The 20,546-nt window shown below is 41.8% G+C and overlaps 3 protein-coding genes and 1 non-coding gene across 8 annotated transcripts; 1 reads left to right on the top strand and 3 right to left on the bottom strand.

Moving 5' to 3' along the window:
- Window positions 1-1,814: 1,814 nt before the first annotated feature.
- Window positions 1,815-6,180, bottom strand: LOC107304085 (zinc finger BED domain-containing protein RICESLEEPER 2-like). Of its 2 annotated transcripts, XM_015836451.2 has the most exons (4): window positions 6,051-6,180; window positions 3,310-5,373; window positions 3,154-3,224; window positions 1,815-2,179 (listed from the first exon to the last, which is right to left on the bottom strand). In XM_015836451.2, exons 2-3 carry the CDS (start codon window positions 5,342-5,344, stop codon window positions 3,154-3,156), a joined length of 2,106 nt encoding a protein of 701 aa, XP_015691937.1. In that variant the 5' UTR covers window positions 5,345-5,373; window positions 6,051-6,180; the 3' UTR covers window positions 1,815-2,179. The 2 variants fall into 2 exon arrangements, with proteins under 2 accessions (XP_015691937.1, XP_040385938.1); XM_040530004.1 differs by lacking the exon at window positions 6,051-6,180 and having other exon boundaries at window positions 3,310-5,402.
- Window positions 6,181-11,889: 5,709 nt separating this feature from the next.
- LOC102721878 (protein STRICTOSIDINE SYNTHASE-LIKE 10-like) lies at window positions 11,890-13,108 on the top strand. The gene has a single exon (XM_015834191.2). It carries the CDS (start codon window positions 11,922-11,924, stop codon window positions 12,948-12,950), a length of 1,029 nt encoding a protein of 342 aa, XP_015689677.2. The 5' UTR covers window positions 11,890-11,921; the 3' UTR covers window positions 12,951-13,108.
- Window positions 13,109-14,218: 1,110 nt separating this feature from the next.
- Window positions 14,219-19,666, bottom strand: LOC102721210 (transcription initiation factor TFIID subunit 1). 4 transcript variants are annotated; one of them, XM_006644502.3, is made up of 4 exons: window positions 19,197-19,666; window positions 17,986-18,128; window positions 16,794-17,573; window positions 14,219-15,796 (listed from the first exon to the last, which is right to left on the bottom strand). In XM_006644502.3, the coding sequence occupies exons 1-4, from the start codon at window positions 19,504-19,506 to the stop codon at window positions 14,375-14,377; spliced, it is 2,655 nt and encodes an 884-aa protein (XP_006644565.1). In that variant the 5' UTR covers window positions 19,507-19,666; the 3' UTR covers window positions 14,219-14,374. The 4 variants fall into 4 exon arrangements, with proteins under 4 accessions (XP_006644565.1, XP_006644566.1, XP_006644567.1 ...); XM_006644503.3 differs by lacking the exon at window positions 19,197-19,666 and having other exon boundaries at window positions 14,221-15,796; window positions 16,794-17,883; window positions 17,986-18,075; XM_006644504.3 differs by lacking the exon at window positions 19,197-19,666 and having other exon boundaries at window positions 14,221-15,796; window positions 16,794-17,822; window positions 17,986-18,069.
- Window positions 16,273-16,336, bottom strand: LOC121053354. Its single transcript, XR_005811037.1, has one exon. It is a non-coding gene; the product is annotated as a small nucleolar RNA snoR101 (small nucleolar RNA).
- Window positions 19,667-20,546: the final 880 nt, after the last annotated feature.

Genomic DNA, 20,546 nt, shown 5'->3' with positions numbered 1-20,546 from the left:
TCTCTCAGGACCCAAACCCATCTTCCAGAACTTCTTTCAAAAGCTCAAAACCCACCTTAAGTATGATCAAAGCACTTTTTCGTCGGTCAAACTCGTCCACTGACTTTTCCTATTACCCCTATTTTGCCACTTCCGTGTAGTAACACGAAAACTAGAATACAACATGACGACTAACAACATATCATGATGGATTTAATTTTTTAATCACTTTTTAAGCATCATGGTGACTATTAGCAACGAGTCATGCTTATGGTCACAATTTCTATGTTACTATATTTCTATCATGGTGTTACTGTAATTGTGTAGTAACAATGCACATATTTTATTCATTATAGTGTTAGTATAATATGCTATCATATGTAAACAACTATATTCTAAACTAATTTAGTATGTGACTTCAATTTATATGGTAGCGTAGATATGATATCCATACAGAACCATCTGAGGACGCATGAGCGTTATTACGTTGAACTTGCAACATTACCACGTAGTTATTTGCCATATTATTAGTGTATACTGATAAATGCTCTATAGATATTCTTAAGAATCCTCTAATAGGCCTAAACCCATATATGTGATAGATAATGGCCTGGTCCGCAACGCTTCGCCTATCAACTCATCCACGACAGACCCTTTTACGGATGGCGAAATAAAAGAAAAAAATAATTTGTGTAAAACGCATATGCGACGGGTGAAACACATGTGATTGGAGTAACCTAAGCTAGGTGTGAAAATTCAGTCTAATTTTGTTCGTCTCTTTGAAAATTTGGTCTCTTTAAAACACCAACAGAAGAACGTGCTAGAAAAATTAAAACCAGGAGAAAACTTACTAACGGTTAGATTTTTTTTTGTACGGTTTTTACCCATGGCCATCCCGAAAAATTTCCGGGCCATGTACGAAACTCCAAACGGATGCCAATACTTGAGTGAAAAAATTAAAAAAAAATAGCGATGTATTATATATTATAATATAACCTGATTTGAAGAAGACACTCCTTGCAAGTTGGGACAACGAAACGCTAGCCATCTGAACAAAAATAAGTCTCGGAGAGTTCGATACTTGGGCCTCGTACCCGACAGTTTACATGAACGCGACCTCACCAGAAAATAAAAAAACAAGCAAGAACAAAATTCGAATGGAACGCTATACCTCAGTTCGGTTCAGTGTGGTTAGCTTCGGTTTCGATTTCTGGTTTATTTTTGACCATACCTAGACGAGCTGGACTGCTTATCGAAATACCTTAACGAAAAAAACGAAAAGAAGTTTCAATAGTATGAAGAAAGCGCCTATAGATGGTATATGCCATGCTATCATGTGAGAAATGTTGAGAGTTGTCATCAGTCTGTGTTTTGTACACTGAGCAATGTAATAGGAATGAGAAATGTGGCACTCTTTGGCAATGTCACGCCTTCTTCTCGACTGTCCACCTCTTTGGCTAGTTCAGGTAGAGTTAAGCTTTTAATATAAACAATTCAACAGGCCAGGCTTATTTTCTCGTTATGCATGCTAGAGTGCATGGCTTTGCCGTATTTTCATCGTATCATATCATATCTTATTATGTATACATTGTTCAAATTAGCAATACTATCGGATTGAATCGTAATTTTGTTGTGTCCGACATTCCTTTGCACATAAATAATAGATTTGTTCAATTGATGAGAAGTAGAAGAAACATCTTGTGTTTTCTTGTACACGTACTTCATAATTCTACGAGTTAAGAGCGACGATTTTCACCGTGATAGGCCAATACTAGAAATTACTCAGAGACTTAATCCGTTCTTTAAACTGGCCGATTTGCGAAAGATTTGGCCAACATATCAGATTCAGGCTCGTTGACAGTTCAATAAATTTTGGAGTCAACATTATCCACTTAGAAGTGTCGTTCACATAGCATAACTACAATATTATTAAGAAATCTGGTGAAGATAAGTTAGCATCAGAATACACATCAAGGCATGGTTCATGAATGCAGAGTAAAATGCCTAAAATGATACTACATTGCTACGTAATGTATCCTTCTTGGGAGTTACCTAGGACTTCATTTTACAGATAGATCTAGAACTAGAACGATACATTTACAGGGGTGTTGCTGGAAGCCTGGTAATTGGACAGTTGAACATAAATTATGAAGTTCTTGCGTCCTCGGTCTCCTCAGGAGCCATATGTCACGAAACTCAACTGCAGGCAAGTTAAATTGGTCATTTAATAAACCTGGTGCCCAAGAAATTAGAACTAATATTTCTTGTAACTTAACCAATTCGTGGAGTATCAAGGCACAAGGATAACAAAGGAGAACACCCGCAATTAGCTAAAAGTGAATACCTTCTGCAATTTGCACCAACGGAGAAAAATGCACTTAAATAATTAGCATTACGGTGGTGAATTATTCTGGATCTGGTATTCCAATAGATATACTCCGGTAGTCAAGTGAATAAAAAAAAATCTGTAGTGTTCTTTTTTAAAAAAAAAAAAAAACTGTACTGGTTTCAAGAAACACACACACACACAATTGATTGCAAATGGAGAGTAAAGAAAGTTTATATGAAAACATATAGAAGACACTAATTAATTAATATTAGCTAATATTGAGATCTGAAGTCGTGAGTGTAGCAGGATACAAGCCTACAGGTACAACTATTACGCTCTACAATTTTCAGTTCTAGCAAATGATACTTCACGTAGCTGATAAAATATTTAATTATTATTTATTTCCCTTATGCATTTAAGCAGTTGTTGCAAACAAGAATTCATGGCTAACTCAATTAGGTGGCTTTTAAGCTTAGCACCATCTGACATCAGTGCACATGAATTTCTAAATCAATATAATGCCATGTGACTTGAACTGCCAATGCATACTACTCCTATTTGAAAGTACAAATATATTGTTGAGCACATAAGCCAAAGCACAACGCTGGATAACACTATATTCTTGAACATATTCTTTGCACAAGACTACGAGATATAGATTTGATCCTCAATGCCTTGCAAGGTTTTCAAAACATAAGCAAACACAGAAAGTCAAACACATCAATATGTAAGCATAAGTACTGAAGCTCCTCCCAAACTTTCGTCACGAGAACACCACGTAAATGCATATCTGGAAAAGATAAAGGTACGAAATTAAGCTTAAAGCAGTGTGTCCAATATATTACCTATTTTGGTAACACAATAAGTTCATCACCACGTGCTGCTTTGTCATCCGCATGACCGTCTGAACTAGTAACTGTAGAAGCACCAAACAAATCATTCAAGTTAACATGCCCTTTAAGGGAGAAAAAGGAAGCTAATAAGGTTGAACTCAGTGTTACCTTCTGTATCTTCCCGCAACCAATCTTGTGCACATACCAATCCCTGCACTGTTGAAGGGTCCATAGTGCTGAGATACTCATTTAGTGTCCGGGCTTCACTGTCCAATGGGATAATAGATACAGGAATAGCTAAAATATCACGCGCCATTTGAGAAAGGACAGGATACTTTGCCGCAAAAGACCTCCACCATCCTAGGATGTCAAAATTATCTAAATGCCCTTCCTTTTGGCGATAGACCGGTTCCTCGAGGTACATGTCTAGGTCAGACTTAAATGATTGTCCTGATGATGTCTCCTGTATATATTGATCAAGTCCCCTTCGAGCATCAGATAGTGTGATACGGGAGAAGGTCTTAAAATCGTCACCATTGCTGTACACCGAACTCATGCAAGAATTACTGGTTCCAGAATAGAACAGAGCAGATGGATTCTTGAATGAATTTGCTGACTGTTCATATTCACTGCACAGATTGGTAAAGGTCTGCCGAATATCATCTATTGTTGTCTTTGCTCTAAATTGATCAGCGGCATAAATGAGCCTACAGAAGTACTCAACAGACTTCATCTTATACCGAGGATCCAGAATAGATGCAAATGCCATTACTGGCCTAGTAAGATCCCAGTATCCCTCGAATTTTGTCAACATGTGGTCAGCCACTTGTGCAACAACAGGAGATGGACTATTGCGCCAGGTATTTAAAAGCACATGCATCTCACACATGTCATTAAAATAGAGATTTGCAGTTGGATTTTCCACAGGAAACTTCTCCATAGTATGATAGAGTGCATCAAGTATTTCAGTAAGGGCTTTCACATCGGCCCACTCCTTCGCAGTCAGAAAAGCACTGTAGTGAGCTTCCTGTTCTGCAAGCCGCATGAGTACATCATGATAGTAACATGCAGAATCAAACATCAAGTATGTAGACGGCCAGTTATTAGGAGAATCAAGAACTAGCAGTTTTTGGTCCATCTGCAGAAGTTTAGCAGTACCCTGAAACTTTTCAAACCTTTCTTGTGAGAACTTGACATTCTGAATCATCTCACGGACTCTAGTAATTATACCAGATGTCTGTTCCAAGCTTTCTTGGACCGTAAGGTTCAGAATGTGTGCACAGGAGCGCACCTGGAACAAGTTCCCATTTAACAGGAGTAGTCTCCTAGGCTGCAGAGCTCCGAGAAGCTCTCTAGCAACAATCTCACCAGAGGTGCAGTTGTCTAGTACAATGGCAGCTAGCTTGCCGTCAATACCCCACTCATGCAACTTCTCTAGAATGATACTAGCAATCTGTTCAGCTGTAAAAGGTGCCTCCACATGCACAAAGTTCAGAATTTTTTTCCTAATTTTCCATTCATCATTGGCATGGTCAATGTAGTGGCAAGTCAAACACAAGTAGTCCATCTGTGTATTCGATCGCCACATATCAACTGAGATACTTACTCGGCAAGGGATCTTCAGGAGCACATCCTGCAGCTTAAGCTTCTCACTTTCATAAATTGTCATGCTATCAGCCCTCACTGTCTCATATGATACCATCCTAAACTGTGGTTGGAGATTCTTGACGAACTTTTGGAAGCCCACATCATCCACTATTGAAAACCGGTACCCATGCTGGACAATCATATGGGCGAGGTCTCGCCGACTCAGTTCTTGATCAAAATGTGTGCTATCATTGTCATGGTCCTCTCCTGAAGCATGCCCATCACCAGAATGGCCATCATTGGAGGTTTTGTTGTGGAGAATACGGCGTACGATAAGCTTCCGGCGCTTACCAGCGCGGCGTGTGGAAGTGGTAGTGCAGATTGCAAGGTGGTTGCGTAGATGTGTGGTGCCTGACCGGCTAGTAGCTGTGAGCTGCTTCTTACAGTGGTTACAGACAGCAACACAGCTGCCATCAGCACGGCGCTCCTTAGTGAAGTCCTGCCAAACTGCAGAACGCAGTTTCCGTGCTCGTGGATTGTGCACCACAGGAACAGGCACCACCGCAGTGTTCACTGAGCTAGTAATTGGCACTTCCATAGCTAGTGGCTCCAGCATGCTCTGTTGTATCTGAATATGATCGCCCACTGCAGCACATCCAAACAAGCACATCATGTAAAACCAGTAGCAATATATATAGTATGTAAAGATCATACAACCATACAAAAGAAAAGGTAATAACATCATTTTGACTCTCTTCTCCAGACAAACTCTCACGACCTTCGTCCAAAACACTGGAAAGCACTGAGTGACCTTTGATGTTACTGCATTTTCTCCATGCTCTGTTCTACAAGCTATAGCTATACTTCACGCGTTAAGTAGAAAATGGCAGGAACAGCTCATGTCCGAAGCAAACGATCACACTACAGAACGCCTCTGATAACACATAATCCCCAATGAAAAACCGCGAGATGCAGTGCAGCAGAGCTGCCATCCCGCCACGGCGATGGAACACGCACAAAACTACCTTCCATAAATCCCCTCACCCGCCCCGCCCGAATCCCCAGTGTCCCAAACTAACGACGCAATCAGCTGCAACAAGGAAGCGATCTGGAAAATACAGGACGAATCGGAGCCTCCAGGGGTCCAATCCCCGTACTCGAAGCCCATGAAATCGGGCACGGAACAGCTCGTAGACCGACCGGCGCCCTCAGCTAGGGTTTATGGCTACGGATACCGGACCCGATAGCGCGACGGAGGAGGAGAAGGAGGAGGAGGCAGCGGGTGGATAGGGTCGGAGCGAGGATGGGGCGGGGGGACTGACCTCGTCGGAGGCGGCCGGCGGCGAGCGGTGGTGGGTCGGGGGGGAGGAGGGGACCCGCAACCCGATCCGAGGGGGCTTAGCAGATCGGAGCCGGGGGCGGAATGCGTGGGTTGGGTCGCGACCCATTTCCGCGCGCGGTGAAGCTTTTGGGTTTTCTTTGCCGTGGCGGGTTTTCGGGTCCGCGCCTGCGCGATGGACGGCCGCGATGCAATCTGGCGCCGCCCCGACTCGGGTTGGGTGTGGGCCGCCGCGCGACCGCGACGTGGCTGCGAGAGAGAGAGGAAAGAACGGAGCCGGAGCCCAGGGTCGAAGAAAAACCGAATCCAAGCCTACGCGTGGCTCCGTTTGGGCTGGATTCCTTCCGCCTCCAAGGCAGCAAAACACGGGGGAGGGAGGGGAGGTCGCTTGTGAGCTTGTCGTGTTGGGTGCGTGAAGGCTGTTCCTGACAAGCCGGGTTCACCCTACCGTCAGCAGGGTGAATGCGTGATCATTGATCCAAGACGGCAGCATGAGTATCGCATGATAAGTGATAAATTTGTATTTTAAATTATCAATCTAAATTATTAAATTCCGAAGGATAACATTTGATAATCACACGGTAAGATGAGGCCACTATAATACGTTAAAGCTACATAGAGAAGAAATATAAAACACGACAAATAATCTAAAAATTTAGATATCTCTAACAAACTAATATAATACTCCATTCGTAATATAAAACCTTAGGAACTTCCGGTAACCGAAATTCTAAGCTCAAATATCTTCGGAACTTCCGGTGGGTCCTCCTCAGAACTTTTGAAGACTTACAGAACCGAAATCAAGATCTCAGCTTTCTTCGGAACTTCTGTTGACACACCTTTGAAACTTTCGAAGAACTTACAAAACCGAAACTCACGGCAAAATAGCTATTCAGAAGTTCTGGTCAACACATTTAGAACTTCTAGTCAAACATAGCACAACTCCAATAAGATAGCAATATATATATAATTTAAAATTATTTTCGAGCACCAAATTCATGACTAGATTTCATGCAAAACCCCTCTTTATATTACGATATTCCTAAATGACTCACAATCAAACTAAACACGCACACCAACACGATTATACAGTTTTCCTTCTCTTTTCAACATGGGCAATGCAATTACTTTGTTTCACGATGACTAGCCATTTCCTTAACAATCTCACATAAAATATTAGTACTCGCCAATTGATTGTCATTAATCACCAAAACAAATTAGGGCCTAGATGCACTTTCAGCTAGCTTGTTGATTGACCTGTGCACATGATTAATGAAAGATATGAATAGTTAACTAATAAACTGATGATTAGTCGTACATAGCAAGCAACCAAGAGCATCTACAAGAGGTATTTAAAGTTGATCTTTAAAACTTAATTTTGGGAATTAGGCTGGAAAATATATCTCTAGTAGGCTCCTAAGTATATTCCTAATATTTACGCATCCATAAAATCAGGACTCTTGTATTCTAAATTTAGGGTAAAATATGTGTTCTCAATACAAGTTATTTAGTTTTGGGCTTCTTTGAAGTAGGGTTCAATTTTTATGCTCAATATTTCTTTTGATGAACCTAAAGTTTTTGAGAAGTAAAGTATTAGCATTCTTTTGAAGATGTTCTAACATCCATTACATATAGGATGCAAATCCAATGCATGCATCCATGCAGACGAAAATAATTGGTTCCAAACAAAATACTTAATATGGTACAAAATAAGTGAGAGTTTCTCTACCCATTGTGCAATGAATCTACAACCACTTCACGGTATGCATAGATACCTTGCTCGTTGTTTGGTGCATTTTACCAGGTGCACAATGGAGGTGAAACTAGTATTATCTAGTAATCATTGTATAGTGGGTGATGCGTTAGGAAATAGGGGTCTCGGTTGTCCTTCTTAAAATTGTGTAAAGCAAAGGCCATGTGGATAGTCTTCGTCTGCACATTACGATCTAGAAAATATGGAATGCATGATAGGGGGTGGCAACAAAAGAGGAGGAAGGGGTAGCCATTGAAGCTCTAGCTTGAGCTCCAAGTGGGGGTAGAGTGAGACGGAGCTCAATGGCACTTATAGGTTGAGGGAAAAACTTGGCAACGAAGCTAGGTGGTGAGGACATGGGCCGAGGCTGGCGGCAGCAGTCTGGGTGGGGCGGCGACGACTGTTCATGAGTCTGGTGTGGTATGGGACGTGCATTGCAGCGTTGTTGGTCGTGGTGGTGGTAGGGAGGCAAGATTGGACGAGCGGCATGGATGTAGCGATGTAGGGTGGCCAATGGGATTCATAGCAGGCTACGTGTGCGAGTAACAACGAAGATGGTGTCAATGGCTAGGGTAGGGTTGCGGGGGACAACCTTTCCATAGGGATCCACTACGTGGCATGGCATGGGTGTCGTGACATGATTCTTGGAGATGAAAAGCCATGCGTCACATTGGCCAACGAGTGCGGTGCCATGAGCCATCCTGGAAGCATTTTACCGAACACTTGATGGGTGTGCTCGAGGGAGAAGGGGGGTTGTGGCCCATGGGCTAAGCATGTGTATGGGCCATGAGTAGGGAGAAGTTAGGAGGAGCGAGGTGGTTGGGCGAACTCGAGGCCATGGCCTAGGTAGGAAGGGAGGGATAGGTATTGGGGTAGAGGCAAAAAGAAAAGAGGAGGTCGCTCAAATGGATAGTAGCTTTGCAAATTTTCTTTAATTTGATTTTAGTGGGTATTTGGAATAGATAGGTATTCTAGGAAATCAAAGGAAATGTAATCAAGGGAGTTTTGGTTTTTTTTTTTTAATTGGGTTCTGTATATGGAAGGATTTTGAGACGGTGGCATAAGAAGGTTTTAATTTGGGGGTACTTTTTGATTTTGAATTATTTTGAAAGATGTCGGAACAAGGGGTTCCAAAGTGGTATTTGATCTTGGGATTCAAGTTTTCGGAGGTTATTCACAAGGAATATGGGGAAGCGGTTTTAGTGCCAGAAGGATTGATTTAAAAGAGATATATATTTGGCTCTATATCCTTAATACTAACAAAGAACCATTTTTTAAAACATAGGTTTTTTATTAAAATATTTTTTTACTATTACAAGGAAATCAAGGTGTTACAGATTGTCATGGCGGGGTTAGGAATTTTATGAGCTCAACTTAGACAAACAGCAACTTTTATTGATAAATGGTAACAAAGTGTGGCTAGCAAATAGCAATCAAACAACCCTGCATCATTTTAATCACATATACATGTTCCTTGCGTCAAGGGAGGAACACCGCTAGGGACCTCATCCCTGCCTCCTTAGTATGGGGGTGATCTTGGCGTATGGGCATTCAATCCTATAGTTAAAAAAATTAAATTTTGGTTTATAAGTATAAGCAAAAGCAATCATGGTGTATGCATCTTAGACAATTATGGTTGATCAGCTGAAGAATATCAATACAACGTGTATGAAGAAATACTCTTTGACTTATTGAAAAATTTTCAATATAAGCAGTCAGACCGACTCCATAACTGCTGACACAATAAAAAGATGAAAAAAAATTGACTTGTTGAAAAAAGATCAATGTAAGCAGTCAGACAAACTCTATAACTTATCATACAATATAAAAATGTATGAAGAAATATTTTTTAACTTATTGAAGAAATTTCAAAGTAAGCAGTGAGACAACTACATAGCTGATGATTCAAATAATTTGACATCATATCCATGGGCTAGGTTCATGGGATTTAGGTTTGGAGAGGGTGGTCAGGGAGTGCTTTACAATAAGATTTAGATGACAATGTCATATTTTCGCTTCTGCTTATGCTTATAAATCAAAATTTAAATTTTTAACCTTAAATTTGACCTTGATTTTAAGGTCCTCGCCAACTTTATTTTTTAGCCTTGCCTTTTAGATCGAATATGCATATAAAAGTTTTGTTCATAAATTATTTTTCGTTTGCATTTGACTTCACCCAATTAGAATTAATGACCCATAGCACTTCTGTACTTTACTTTAGAGAGTGTGTGTGCGCTCTTGCACATTTTAGGGTGTGTTTGGTTGACGTGTAGCTTCTATAAAAGTGAAATACTAGCGGGCAGTATTCTGTCCGGATGGGAGGGTCGACAGTGCCGCTTCTCCTCCGTATACCGTCCGAACGATATCCCGTGGTGTAGCCAGACTCAAAGAAAAAAAAAGCTACTATGAGATGTGGGAAAGCAGCTGTGGGGAAAAGGCAGAAGGCATTTGGTAGTAGAAGTTGTGAAAATGCACGCTATTGACGAAATACCCATAAGGCCTTGGGACTGTTTTATATGCAAATTACTCGTAAAAAACTAATCTATTCCATATTTAAATAGTTCCTTCATTAATTTTTGATATTTATACTGGAGGTGTTGGAGACGTTGGCGGGGCTTGAGGGCACCGGCGGGTGGAGGGGCTGGAGGGCGCAAAGCCGCTAGACATCGGCTAGAGGGAGGCCATCGGGCGTCGGATGGAGGGGCTAGAGGGCGCCAGGCATCGGGAGGAGGGAGGGTGCCAGTGGCTGAAGGGAGCCGGGCACCGGCAGGTGGAGAGGCGTTTTCTGGAGGGAGGGGCGCCGTCTAGAGGGGGCCAGAGGTCGCTAGCGGTCCGAATGGCGGCAACGACCCAACCCTAATAAGGGGTAGCACGTATGGGAGATGTATGAAGGGGAAGGGCACGACAAAAAGAAAAATAAAATGAAATGTTTTTTCTCATAACTAGTAGCAGGTGGGTAAACATTTTACCCCAAAAGACAGAGAAAGCAGGGGTAGAGGTGATTTGGATTTGTACTACAATAAAAGTAGTTTTTTTTTTACAAAGCGGACTATAACTTTTGGGCCCTTTGGTTGGCTTTTGGCTTTCGCAAAAACAAAAGCAGGTTGAAAAGCCCAACCAAAGACACCCTTAATTATGCATAGGCTAAAAATTAACGTTCTCAATTTAATTATATTACTCTAACGTAATTGGCTGAGTTTTATGAAACTTTCCTTACTAAAAATTGTCGCCTACACTCCTCACTTCCGGTGCGTGAGAGATTGTTGGATACTGCAGGTAAGTGTATCTGTCCCCATTTCGTGTGTATGAAAAAGTTGTCAGATGTAGCACTGTTTAGAGGAAGACGTTCATGTGCAAATACGCATGTTAGAACAAAGATAAGAAAATCCCTTGAATTGATTAAAGATGCTCATCGGCTAAATTCAATAGGTACATTAAAATTTGTGGTTTCACATCCTCTATCGTTATTACATTCACGGATAGATGTGTCCGTAGAAAAATGAAACTTATATATCAGTAACTATAATTTCAATGTCACGAGAATCTGCACGCAGTTGCTCGAAGAGATAGTCACTGAAGGTAGTTATCAAAGAAAAGCTTAACTTTGCAACTACTAGAATTCTAACAAAAAAAACTTTGAAACAACTGAGATCCATGCAACTGGATTCTTAGAGTTCACGTCGCCCAATTGCACAATTACACAGCTGAAAACCAACTGATCAATACGGAGAACAGTGCATATACAGGCGCGCAGGTCAAGAGGAGCGGGAGCAGATGTTTACCTGACGATACCGCATCTTAAAGAAACCGTCGCCGCCAAAATCGTTGCCGCGGGGAGGTCGAGGAGGCTCTCGCGATCGTGTTCCGCTTCGGAAAAGAGTCCTGTCCGTCGACCAGATTACACAGTACACGTAGCTCGAGTGCGATTCTTTTGCTTGAAAATCTGTATCGATCTCGAGTAGGATTGTGGGTGACCCTCCTCGAGTTCGAGTCGAATTGAACGACGCGTGCGCCCGCGAGCCATATAAACGCATGCAGGTAGCGGCTAGTTTCGCATCGATCAGAAACCAAAAAAATTCGGCGACGTACAACGAATCGACGATGAGGACACTCATGGCTCGGGGTTTTACGGCGGCGTTTCTTGTGCTGCTCGGCCTCGCGTCGCTGCTGGTGTCGCCGTCCGCGGCCCAGCAGATCAAGACCACCGACACGCGGTGGAGCTACCGCCTCCCGCTGCCCGACGGCGCCAGCGGCGCCGAGAGCCTCGCCTTCGACGGGAAGGACGGGGTCTACACTGGCGTCTCGGACGGCCGCGTGCTGAGGTGGGGTGGCAGCGCCGCCGGCTGGAGCACCTTCGCGTACAACGCCAACTACAGGAGGATCCCTCTGTGCTCGTCGTCCGTGGTGCCACCGGAGGAGAGGGAGAGCATCTGCGGGCGACCCCTGGGGATCCGGTTCTTCAGGAAGACCGGCGAGCTCTACATCGCCGACGCGTACTTGGGGCTGATGAAGGTCGGGTCTGAGGGCGGCGAGGCTCAGGTGATCGCGACCGAGGCGGACGGCGTCCCCTTCCACTTCCTCAATGGCCTCGACGTCGACCAATCTAGCGGCGACGTCTACTTCACCGACAGCAGCAGCACCTATACCCGCAGGTTCAACGGCGAGATCACCATGAACGCCGACGTGACCGGGAGGCTGCTCAAGTACGACGCGCAGACGCGGGGAGTCACCGTGCTGAAGACCGGCCTGCCGTACCCCAACGGCGTCGTCGTCAGCCGCGACAGGACGCACATCGTCGTGGCGCACACGGTGCCGTGCCAGGCGTTCCGGTACTGGTTGCGGGGCCCCAACGCCGGCGACTACGAGCTTTTCGCCGACCTCCCCGGGTACCCTGACAACGTGAGGCGCGACGGCAAGGGAGGCTACTGGGTGGCCTTAAACCAGGAGAAGATGCGGCTGGGCGCGGAGCCTCCGGCGAAGCACCTGGTCGGCGTACGGCTCAACCCCGACGGCGTGGAGGTGGAGGAGTTGACGGCCGCCAAGGGCGTCACGCTCAGCGAGGTGGCGGAGCAGAAGGGCAAGCTGTGGTTGGGCTCCGTCGAACTCGATTACATTGGCGTCTTTGCTTAATAGTGCTAATTAAATAGCGCGTAATCACGTCCTCTACGAGAATTAGCGTAGGAGTTTATGCTTGTTGTTTAATTAGAGAATAATTAAGCCTTGCCTAATGTTTCAATTTGAGAAAAAGTTTTCTAGTATATGCCGTGTGCTTGTGTCATATTTTGTAATTCGATGTCTGACTTTTTTTTAAGTAATGTTTAACTATTTGTCTAATTTAAATATTTTTAAATATTATTTATTTTGCTTATGAATTACTACCTCTATTTCATAATATAAGATGTTTGTCTTTTTTGGTTGTAACGTTTGACCATTATTCTTATTTAAAAATTTAGTATAAACAGAAAAGATAATAAGTTGTGTTTAAAGTTCTTTTGATAATAAAGTAAGTCAAAAGCAAAATAAATAATATTTTCATAATTTTTTGAATAAGATAAATAGTCAAACATTACTAGCAAAAAGGTTAAATATCTTATATTATGAAACGGAGGCAGGACTTTATTATCAAAATAAACTTTCATATATTCACATGGGCTAACAAACGTGCGCATCTTTCTCCAAGTTTTGTGATTGACGCGAGTACGCAATACCGTTCTTGGATACTTAAAAACTTATCACCTAAGAGCATCTTCAAGAGAATGTTTATATCACTTGTCATATTTAAATTTAGCAATTTTATAAAAAAAAATGTTCTCTAATAGAGTGACTATTTAACTTGACATGTTATTTGAATGGCTAAATTTGACTCTTAAATCTGACAACTCATTCCCCCGTTAGTAAAATTGATATCCATGAGTCCCACTTAGATGAAACCCCCTTATCATCCTCCCCTTTGCTCGGATTTAGAGAGTAAAGATGAAGAGTCTTTTAAAAATACTTTCAGAATTTAAGTTGTCAATACTAAAATGAATAGCTAAATTTCGATTTGGAGAATTAAAATTAGCCATTCTCTTGGAGACGCCGTAACGAAAGATGATATTAACCGGTTGTACTCAATGTGTCGTACTATAATTCATGCGACATTTGTATCGGGATTATTGCTAGAGTAGAATTTGGGCTACTACTAGGGATAGGGATAGAAATAGACAGAAATAGACCTAAGACTTGTGGGTTCTTTTATAACCCTATTTAATTCTTAAATTTTTTTAGCTTAAAACTCTATATAATTTTATTTTCATTTTTAGCTTAAAACTCTATATAATTTTATTTTCAACCCGGCCCTTAAATTTGGTTCGGCCCGTTGCCACCCCTAGCTACTACTTTTGGACCTCAGTACTTGAAACAGGTTTCCTTTTGGGTTCTGGCAACCTTCATAGTTTATGAAGCAAAATAAAATAGAAACGCCACTTCAATTGACTGGGCAAGTAGGCAAAACCTTGATTAGAAGTACGCTGCTGATCAATCACATTGTACAGCACATATGATCCCACAGGGTATTACAGTGTTTCTAGCAGCATTGCTCTGATTTTTGCTCTCAACTCACTTGGGACTTCAGTTGTTACCTGGGAAGATTGAGCTGCATCACCAAGGGCCTTCTCTGACTCAAAATTATGACCTGATGTGTTCTGGGAGAGTTCTAGGCGAGTTTGATTGTTCTTATCTCGGTCATCGTCCTTTTTCCTTTTTGAACTGGAACGATGATCCCTCTGGTGTCTATGTGAACTCCTATGATCATCATCCCCGTGATAGTCATTCCTGTGCCGATGCCTCGACTTGGAACTCCTGTGCTCATGCTCATCTTCCGAAGAGCTGTGGTGGTGCCTATGATTCCTGGGTTCCAGATCCTTCTTGGAGTGCTTCTTGTGCTTATGTTTGTAAGCGTCACTGGTATGGGCTCTAGAATGCTCTGAATGATGCCTCTTCCTGGAGTATTTATAGCTTTCCTCTGAATCATAACTCTCTTCATCGGTTTCTAGGGTATGTTTTTTCCTATACTTCCTTGCCCCGCTCTGTTCATCATCAGAATATTTCTCCTGCTTGGCCATAGTAGAACCTTCACGCTCAAATGGCACAGAGCTACCTTCGCGTTCCTTAGCTGAAGTTTGTGGATCAGACCCAGATAAGTTCAAATCACCAGTAGAGGTCTTTTCAGTTTCATTAGTGGCATCAACTGATGTTGACAGATCAGCCATCTTGCTACCACCACTCTTAATAATAGAGGCAAACATCTTTGCACGTCTAAGCCTCTCGGCCTTTAACTTCTGCTCTTTTGTCATTGAAGCTTCAGAGGAGTCAGCCTCTTTAGAGGCTGCAACAGCAGCAGCTTTTGCGATAGTGTTTGCAATCCAATCGTCATCAATAATTCCAATGCCTTCAGTTTTTAGCTGACCACTACTTGTGAGTGAAGTACCTGCCTCGCTATTTGAAACAGGTTTATACAGTACATCTGGGTCCTGAAAAGAGGAGAAACTTCCAAAGCTTGAAGTCTGGCCATTATCTCCACGGGTCTGACCAATGCCACCCATGTCCTTGGGTGTGTTTGTTCTAGTATTGGCAGGAACAAGTCCACGAGTAGCTGCCATAACAATAGCAGCAGCTTCATCTGCAGTGACATTCCGAGGAGGTTCCTTCTTAGCCCCACTAATGATCATATGGAACTTTCCCTTCCCTTGTTTCTGTTTGTCATAAAGCTGCTTCTCCGATGGTTCAGCAGAGCTTCTATCAGAAGAACTGGCATCCTTGCTAGTACTTAACCGCATCTTGCTTTTAGTTTCTTCCCTACCATGACTACTGACTTTGCGCTCCGAAGAGCTTCTTCTTTCCTTGTGCTCTGAAGAGCTTCTTCTGTCTCTATGCTCTTTGCGCTCTGAAGAGCCTCTTCTGTCTTTGAGCTCTGAAGAATTACCAGAAGACTTGGACTGAAAAAATTATTTAGAATTTAAATCAATGAGTTGCGGTTACAGTTTTCCATTTGCTTATTACTACAGGGACTACAAAACCCCTCAAACAAATAACCTAGAAGTTTAAAAACATTGTATGTAGTAATATTCTCCAGGTAAAGAAAAACTAGAAACTAAACACAGTCTGGAAGTCTGAGATTCTTCTCAAAAGCATGAGTGCACAGAACGGAAGTACATCAATATAGATGGTTTGATTGGCCAATAAAATCAGCACTGAGAAAGAAAAAAAAAAGCAACTGACAATTTACAAATAAACATGCCAGCAAGTAAATCAAGCATGCAAATAGTAACACAAAACTCCAAAACAAGAAGAAAAGCTTCCAATCAATGTGCTATTCTATGATCCTAGAAAGCATGACAATATGGAATAAAACCAAATATTTTATTACTGGCTGGAATTATCAATAGTAAATATAGGGGGGAAAGGTAGGTAGTGCATCAGCAATGAAATATGTCCACATATGAACTTACCTGAAGTTCAGAGATCAAGTGTAAGACATCATGTGCACTAAAGAAACAAACAGCAGGAGAACTTGGAACAGAAAAGCCATTATCATTTCAGGCACTAGTACAAAATGCTGAAGAATCATAAATATGTGGAAAAAGATATAAAGGAAACCAAAAGTAAACATGTGATAAATTAACGCGTGTCTTGTTCAAAAAGAAACCACTCACATGAGCCAATTAGGATTTCTGTCAGCCCACTATCACAAGATCTTATGCGAACATGTTGTTTTCACCAAGAAAAATATTGATGGACAATCAATCAAAGGATTGAATGTGTGAAGTTCTGAGAGAAGTTCAGTCAGATAAAACACTGGATAAACCAGTAAAGATGAAGGAATATATCAAACAATGCAAACCAAAGGGACTAAATACTTTTGAGTCTAGTAACAGCAAGGGAATAATAAGGAAATATTGTAAGCATAAAGCATAAACAAGCAGTTCGCATTACCTCTTGAGTTTCCTCGAGAAGCTTCAGATAATATGAGTGATATGGATTGGATGGCAGAAGAAACGGAAACCTTCCTGTTGTTCTGTCTTGTTCAATGAGTTTTCCTTCAAATTCTTTCCCATTTCTGAGAATAAATTCAACTATTTTCTCCATTGTACGCTTCAAGAAGGATGGTGGTTCCAGAACAACATCTGTTTTGTCAGAAACATCTGACTTACTTGATGCCATCATCGCATCTTTGACCTTCTCTTGACGAGCAGCAACAATGCTGCTGTCAGTAATCATTGGGTTCTTCTTGGTCAAAATAGATTTATCTTTAACTGCAACAGCAGCTGCTGCCATTGCTTTCTGAATATCCTCTGCTTCTTCATTGCGACATATACCAGATGCAGAGTTTTCATGGCCTTGCTCATGTGCAACCATGTCTTTTCCAGGAGCCGTGACTTTTTGACTAGGTGGAAGCATGCCTTCATCCTCATCTCCAGACTCATAGACAGCCCCAAGCAATGATAAGGCCCCACCTGAGGACACAGCAAGCTCACTCTCACTATTGGCAGTTTTGCAGCCTTTGTTGGAATCAGCATCTACACCATCTTTCAACACCTGAGGATGATCGACAAGGTACCGAAAGTAGCTGTGGAGATGATGGTCAGGCATCAAGAAACCAAATGTTGGATTACTTCCCTGTTTCACCCTTAACACAATCTCTGACTGCCCCCCATGCTCACTGACAAATAAAGCAGTTCTTGCAATTATTTGATGAACCTTCTCAGAAGGAGGCTGCAAATTAAAAAATATGGGAGAAAGCATTCTCAGTAAGGGTCTGAGTGCATTGAAGTACAAGATTATGATCAAAATTCAAATGAATTAGCTAGTATATCATAAGAACATGTATCCCATGGCAGTACTCTTTTCTGTTATGTGTAGCTTTTACATCATTCTAATCCCACCTGCCTATTCCTTACGTCATGATATATGTAAGGTAACAATGTGCATCACTAGTAGGAACCCCATCTCTGCTCCAACCATCTGAAACAGGCATTTAATCCTTAGAAGAACATATGCACCTTGGATATTATGGCTGGATCAGCTGAAGAATATTAATACACAAATGTATAAAGAAATAAATTTCCAACTTATTAAAGAAGCTCAATGTAAGCAGTCAGATAGACTCCATAGTCCACATACTTACCAGCTTATTCAACACTTTGTCAGGCACAGGAAAAGATGGGCGATAATATGAGCTTAAATTATTTGGATCATCTGAACCAACAGTACTCCAATATAAGAAAGGGACAGCATTATAATCAGCCTGCCCTGTATCTGTTCCATTTCCTGTATAAAGAAAAGATGTCAGATGTAGCATTGTTTACCATAAGCAATATAAAATCTAATGTTGAGTGAAGAGGAAGATGTCAATATGCAAATATGCATCTTAGAAGAAATAGAAGAAAGCCCCTTACTTGAACTGATTAAAGATGCTCATCAACTAAATTCAAGCATCCTTCCTGCAAACTTACAAAAGGTACAACACAAATGTATGGGTCCAATTAGCACTGCTAGTTGTGCTACATGTGCAAGTATTACTCACTCTCATCATATTGAGCTCCATATTAATGTAACTATTCCCTAGTTTGGGTGCTAAAAGAAAACATAGTCACTACAGGTATTCAACAGAGAAAAGCTTATCTGTATTACTAAAATTCTAACAAAAGAACTTTGAACAAACTGAGATTCATTCAAGTGCGATATTTCAGCAGATTGAACTAAATTAACATTTTAATCCAGCAGATCGAATATCTGCAGATCATCCAGGTGAACCCCCTTCGATCATACAACCCTTAGCTTCATCGGGATCAGCTCAGAGATCAGAACGATGTGAGGTCGCACCCATTTCATGGACTTATGATGAATCTTGGTAAGGCTTTGTTTCGTGGTTCAAAACAGCGTCATCAAAACCATCCAAATGAAGCCTTGATAAGATTTGAAAAGTCACACAACTGAAACCAAACAACATTATTACATCACAAATTATCTTTGGTGTCCTTAATATTGCAGGGGCAACTCTTGCACGCAGATCTCAGCAACATAATGTATGTTCCCTTAGGTGTTTAACTCTAGTTTGATCCCTACCAGCTACAGCAGATTTTATTCGATCACTTCGCTTCCCATTGAGAGCAAAGGAGACTAGAAACTACTGAGTATTTGGTTTCCAGCTTCTGTTAAGAGTATGATTCCTAAAAAGTAGAAAGTACTACTAAGACTACTAAGATGATAAGCAACACATGATTCCTAGAGCTCGCATCCCCAAATTTCAGCTGCTGATGAATACGGAGAAAAGTGCAATACACGATAAGGACAGACCGCAAAGGCAGGTCAAGAGGAGCGGGAGCAGACATATACCTGAAGAGACCGCATCTTGAGAGCCTTCCCCGCCGAAATCGTTGGCGGGGAGGTCGAGGAAGCGCTCGCGGTCGAGTTCCGCCTCGGAAACGCCGTCCGGGGAGGGGGCGGAGAGGAGGGCCGCGGAGTAGGAGCGGCGGGGGCGAGGAGGGACACGGTCGAGCAGGTGGCGAACGTCGTGGCGGTCTAGGAGGAGGTCGTCCGCGCCGACGGCGGCCCATGGGACGAGGGATCCGCCGGAGTTGACGACCTCCGCCGTCGGGTCGTCGTCGAACAGCAACGCGTGCCGGCCCACGATCTCCAGATCCATGGATGGGTGAAGCGGCTGCGCCTTCCTTCTCCTCCGATTCGATTCCGCAAGGCGGCGGACTATCCGGGGCCGGGGGATCGATGGAGTTAGGGTTTCTTCGATTCGATGGCAGAAACGGGACGCTGCGGGCAAATGAGTTCCGTGGAATATTCCTCGCTACCCTGAGTCCCTGACCATGAAGGGTCCGACCATGAGGCTACAGATATGCTACTGCACTTCCAAGCGCTTTTACAGAGTATAATTAACTACTGACCCTAATTTATCTGATAACTAATTTATATAATAGTTATATATAAAACATTAATATATTCTTTCTCATATCATACATATTTTGTGTCTTGAATCTTGTGTTATAGCTAACTACAAATTAGTGGTTGACTGCTCTTCTCTCCTCTCTCTTATCTTTTTAAAATATGTTTACAGTTGGGTTATAATCTACAATTAACATGTTCTTATAGCAAAGTCAAGAGAAAATCTAATTGCTACCTCTAAAATCTTTTTATATCATTATTAAATAGCATATTATATATATATAATAAAAATATATTATTATCAAGCGTAGCTATTTCATTCACGTCTAAGGTGTAGAAACATATTTATGCATATTTCTCTTCTAACCCAATAGAAAGCAAAAACATCATTAAATCACATATAAATGATGCAAATATGTATACAGTATGTGTTTTTTTAGTATGAGCACAAATATATATAAAGTTGTTTATACACTTTAGACATAAATGGACTAACTATACCTAGGCCGGGTTCATTTCCCCATATCTAAACACTACATTCCCTTGTTTTCTATGCACGCATCCCAAGCTACTAAACTGTGTATTTTTTTAAAAAAATCTATAGAAAAGTTGCTTTAAAAATTCAGGTTAATCGATTTTGTAGTTTAGAAAAATTCAAATCTGGATTAAAATTTTTAATAATTGATATTGAGGGAATAGTCCATCTATAAATACAACGTGGAAAAATTTTGAATTAACAATTAAAAAGTAATTATTATCAGGATAAGAGACACTAGATAGCTACAATTT

Source organism: Oryza brachyantha, chromosome 1 (genome assembly GCF_000231095.2).
Source record: "Oryza brachyantha chromosome 1, ObraRS2, whole genome shotgun sequence".
Taxonomy (NCBI): domain Eukaryota; kingdom Viridiplantae; phylum Streptophyta; class Magnoliopsida; order Poales; family Poaceae; genus Oryza; species Oryza brachyantha.
This window is presented reverse-complemented; position numbering and strand designations above follow the sequence as displayed.

Excerpts from the sequence above, each read along its gene's own strand:
- LOC107304085 (XM_040530004.1), bottom strand. The coding sequence starts at position 5,401 with ATGATGTGCTTGTTTGGATGTGCTGCAGTGGGCGATCATATTCAGATA. Across the intron at positions 3,225-3,309 it reads GTTGCGGGAAGATACAGAAG|TTACTAGTTCAGACGGTCAT; the intron begins GTAACACTGAGT and ends GTGCTTCTACAG.
- LOC102721878 (XM_015834191.2), top strand. The coding sequence starts at position 11,922 with ATGAGGACACTCATGGCTCGGGGTTTTACGGCGGCGTTTCTTGTGCTG.
- LOC102721210 (XM_006644502.3), bottom strand. The coding sequence starts at position 19,506 with ATGGATCTGGAGATCGTGGGCCGGCACGCGTTGCTGTTCGACGACGAC. Across the intron at positions 18,129-19,196 it reads TCAAGATGCGGTCTCTTCAG|GAAATGGAACAGATACAGGG; the intron begins GTATATGTCTGC and ends TTCTTTATACAG. Across the intron at positions 15,797-16,793 it reads TTCTCGAGGAAACTCAAGAG|TCCAAGTCTTCTGGTAATTC; the intron begins GTAATGCGAACT and ends TAATTTTTTCAG.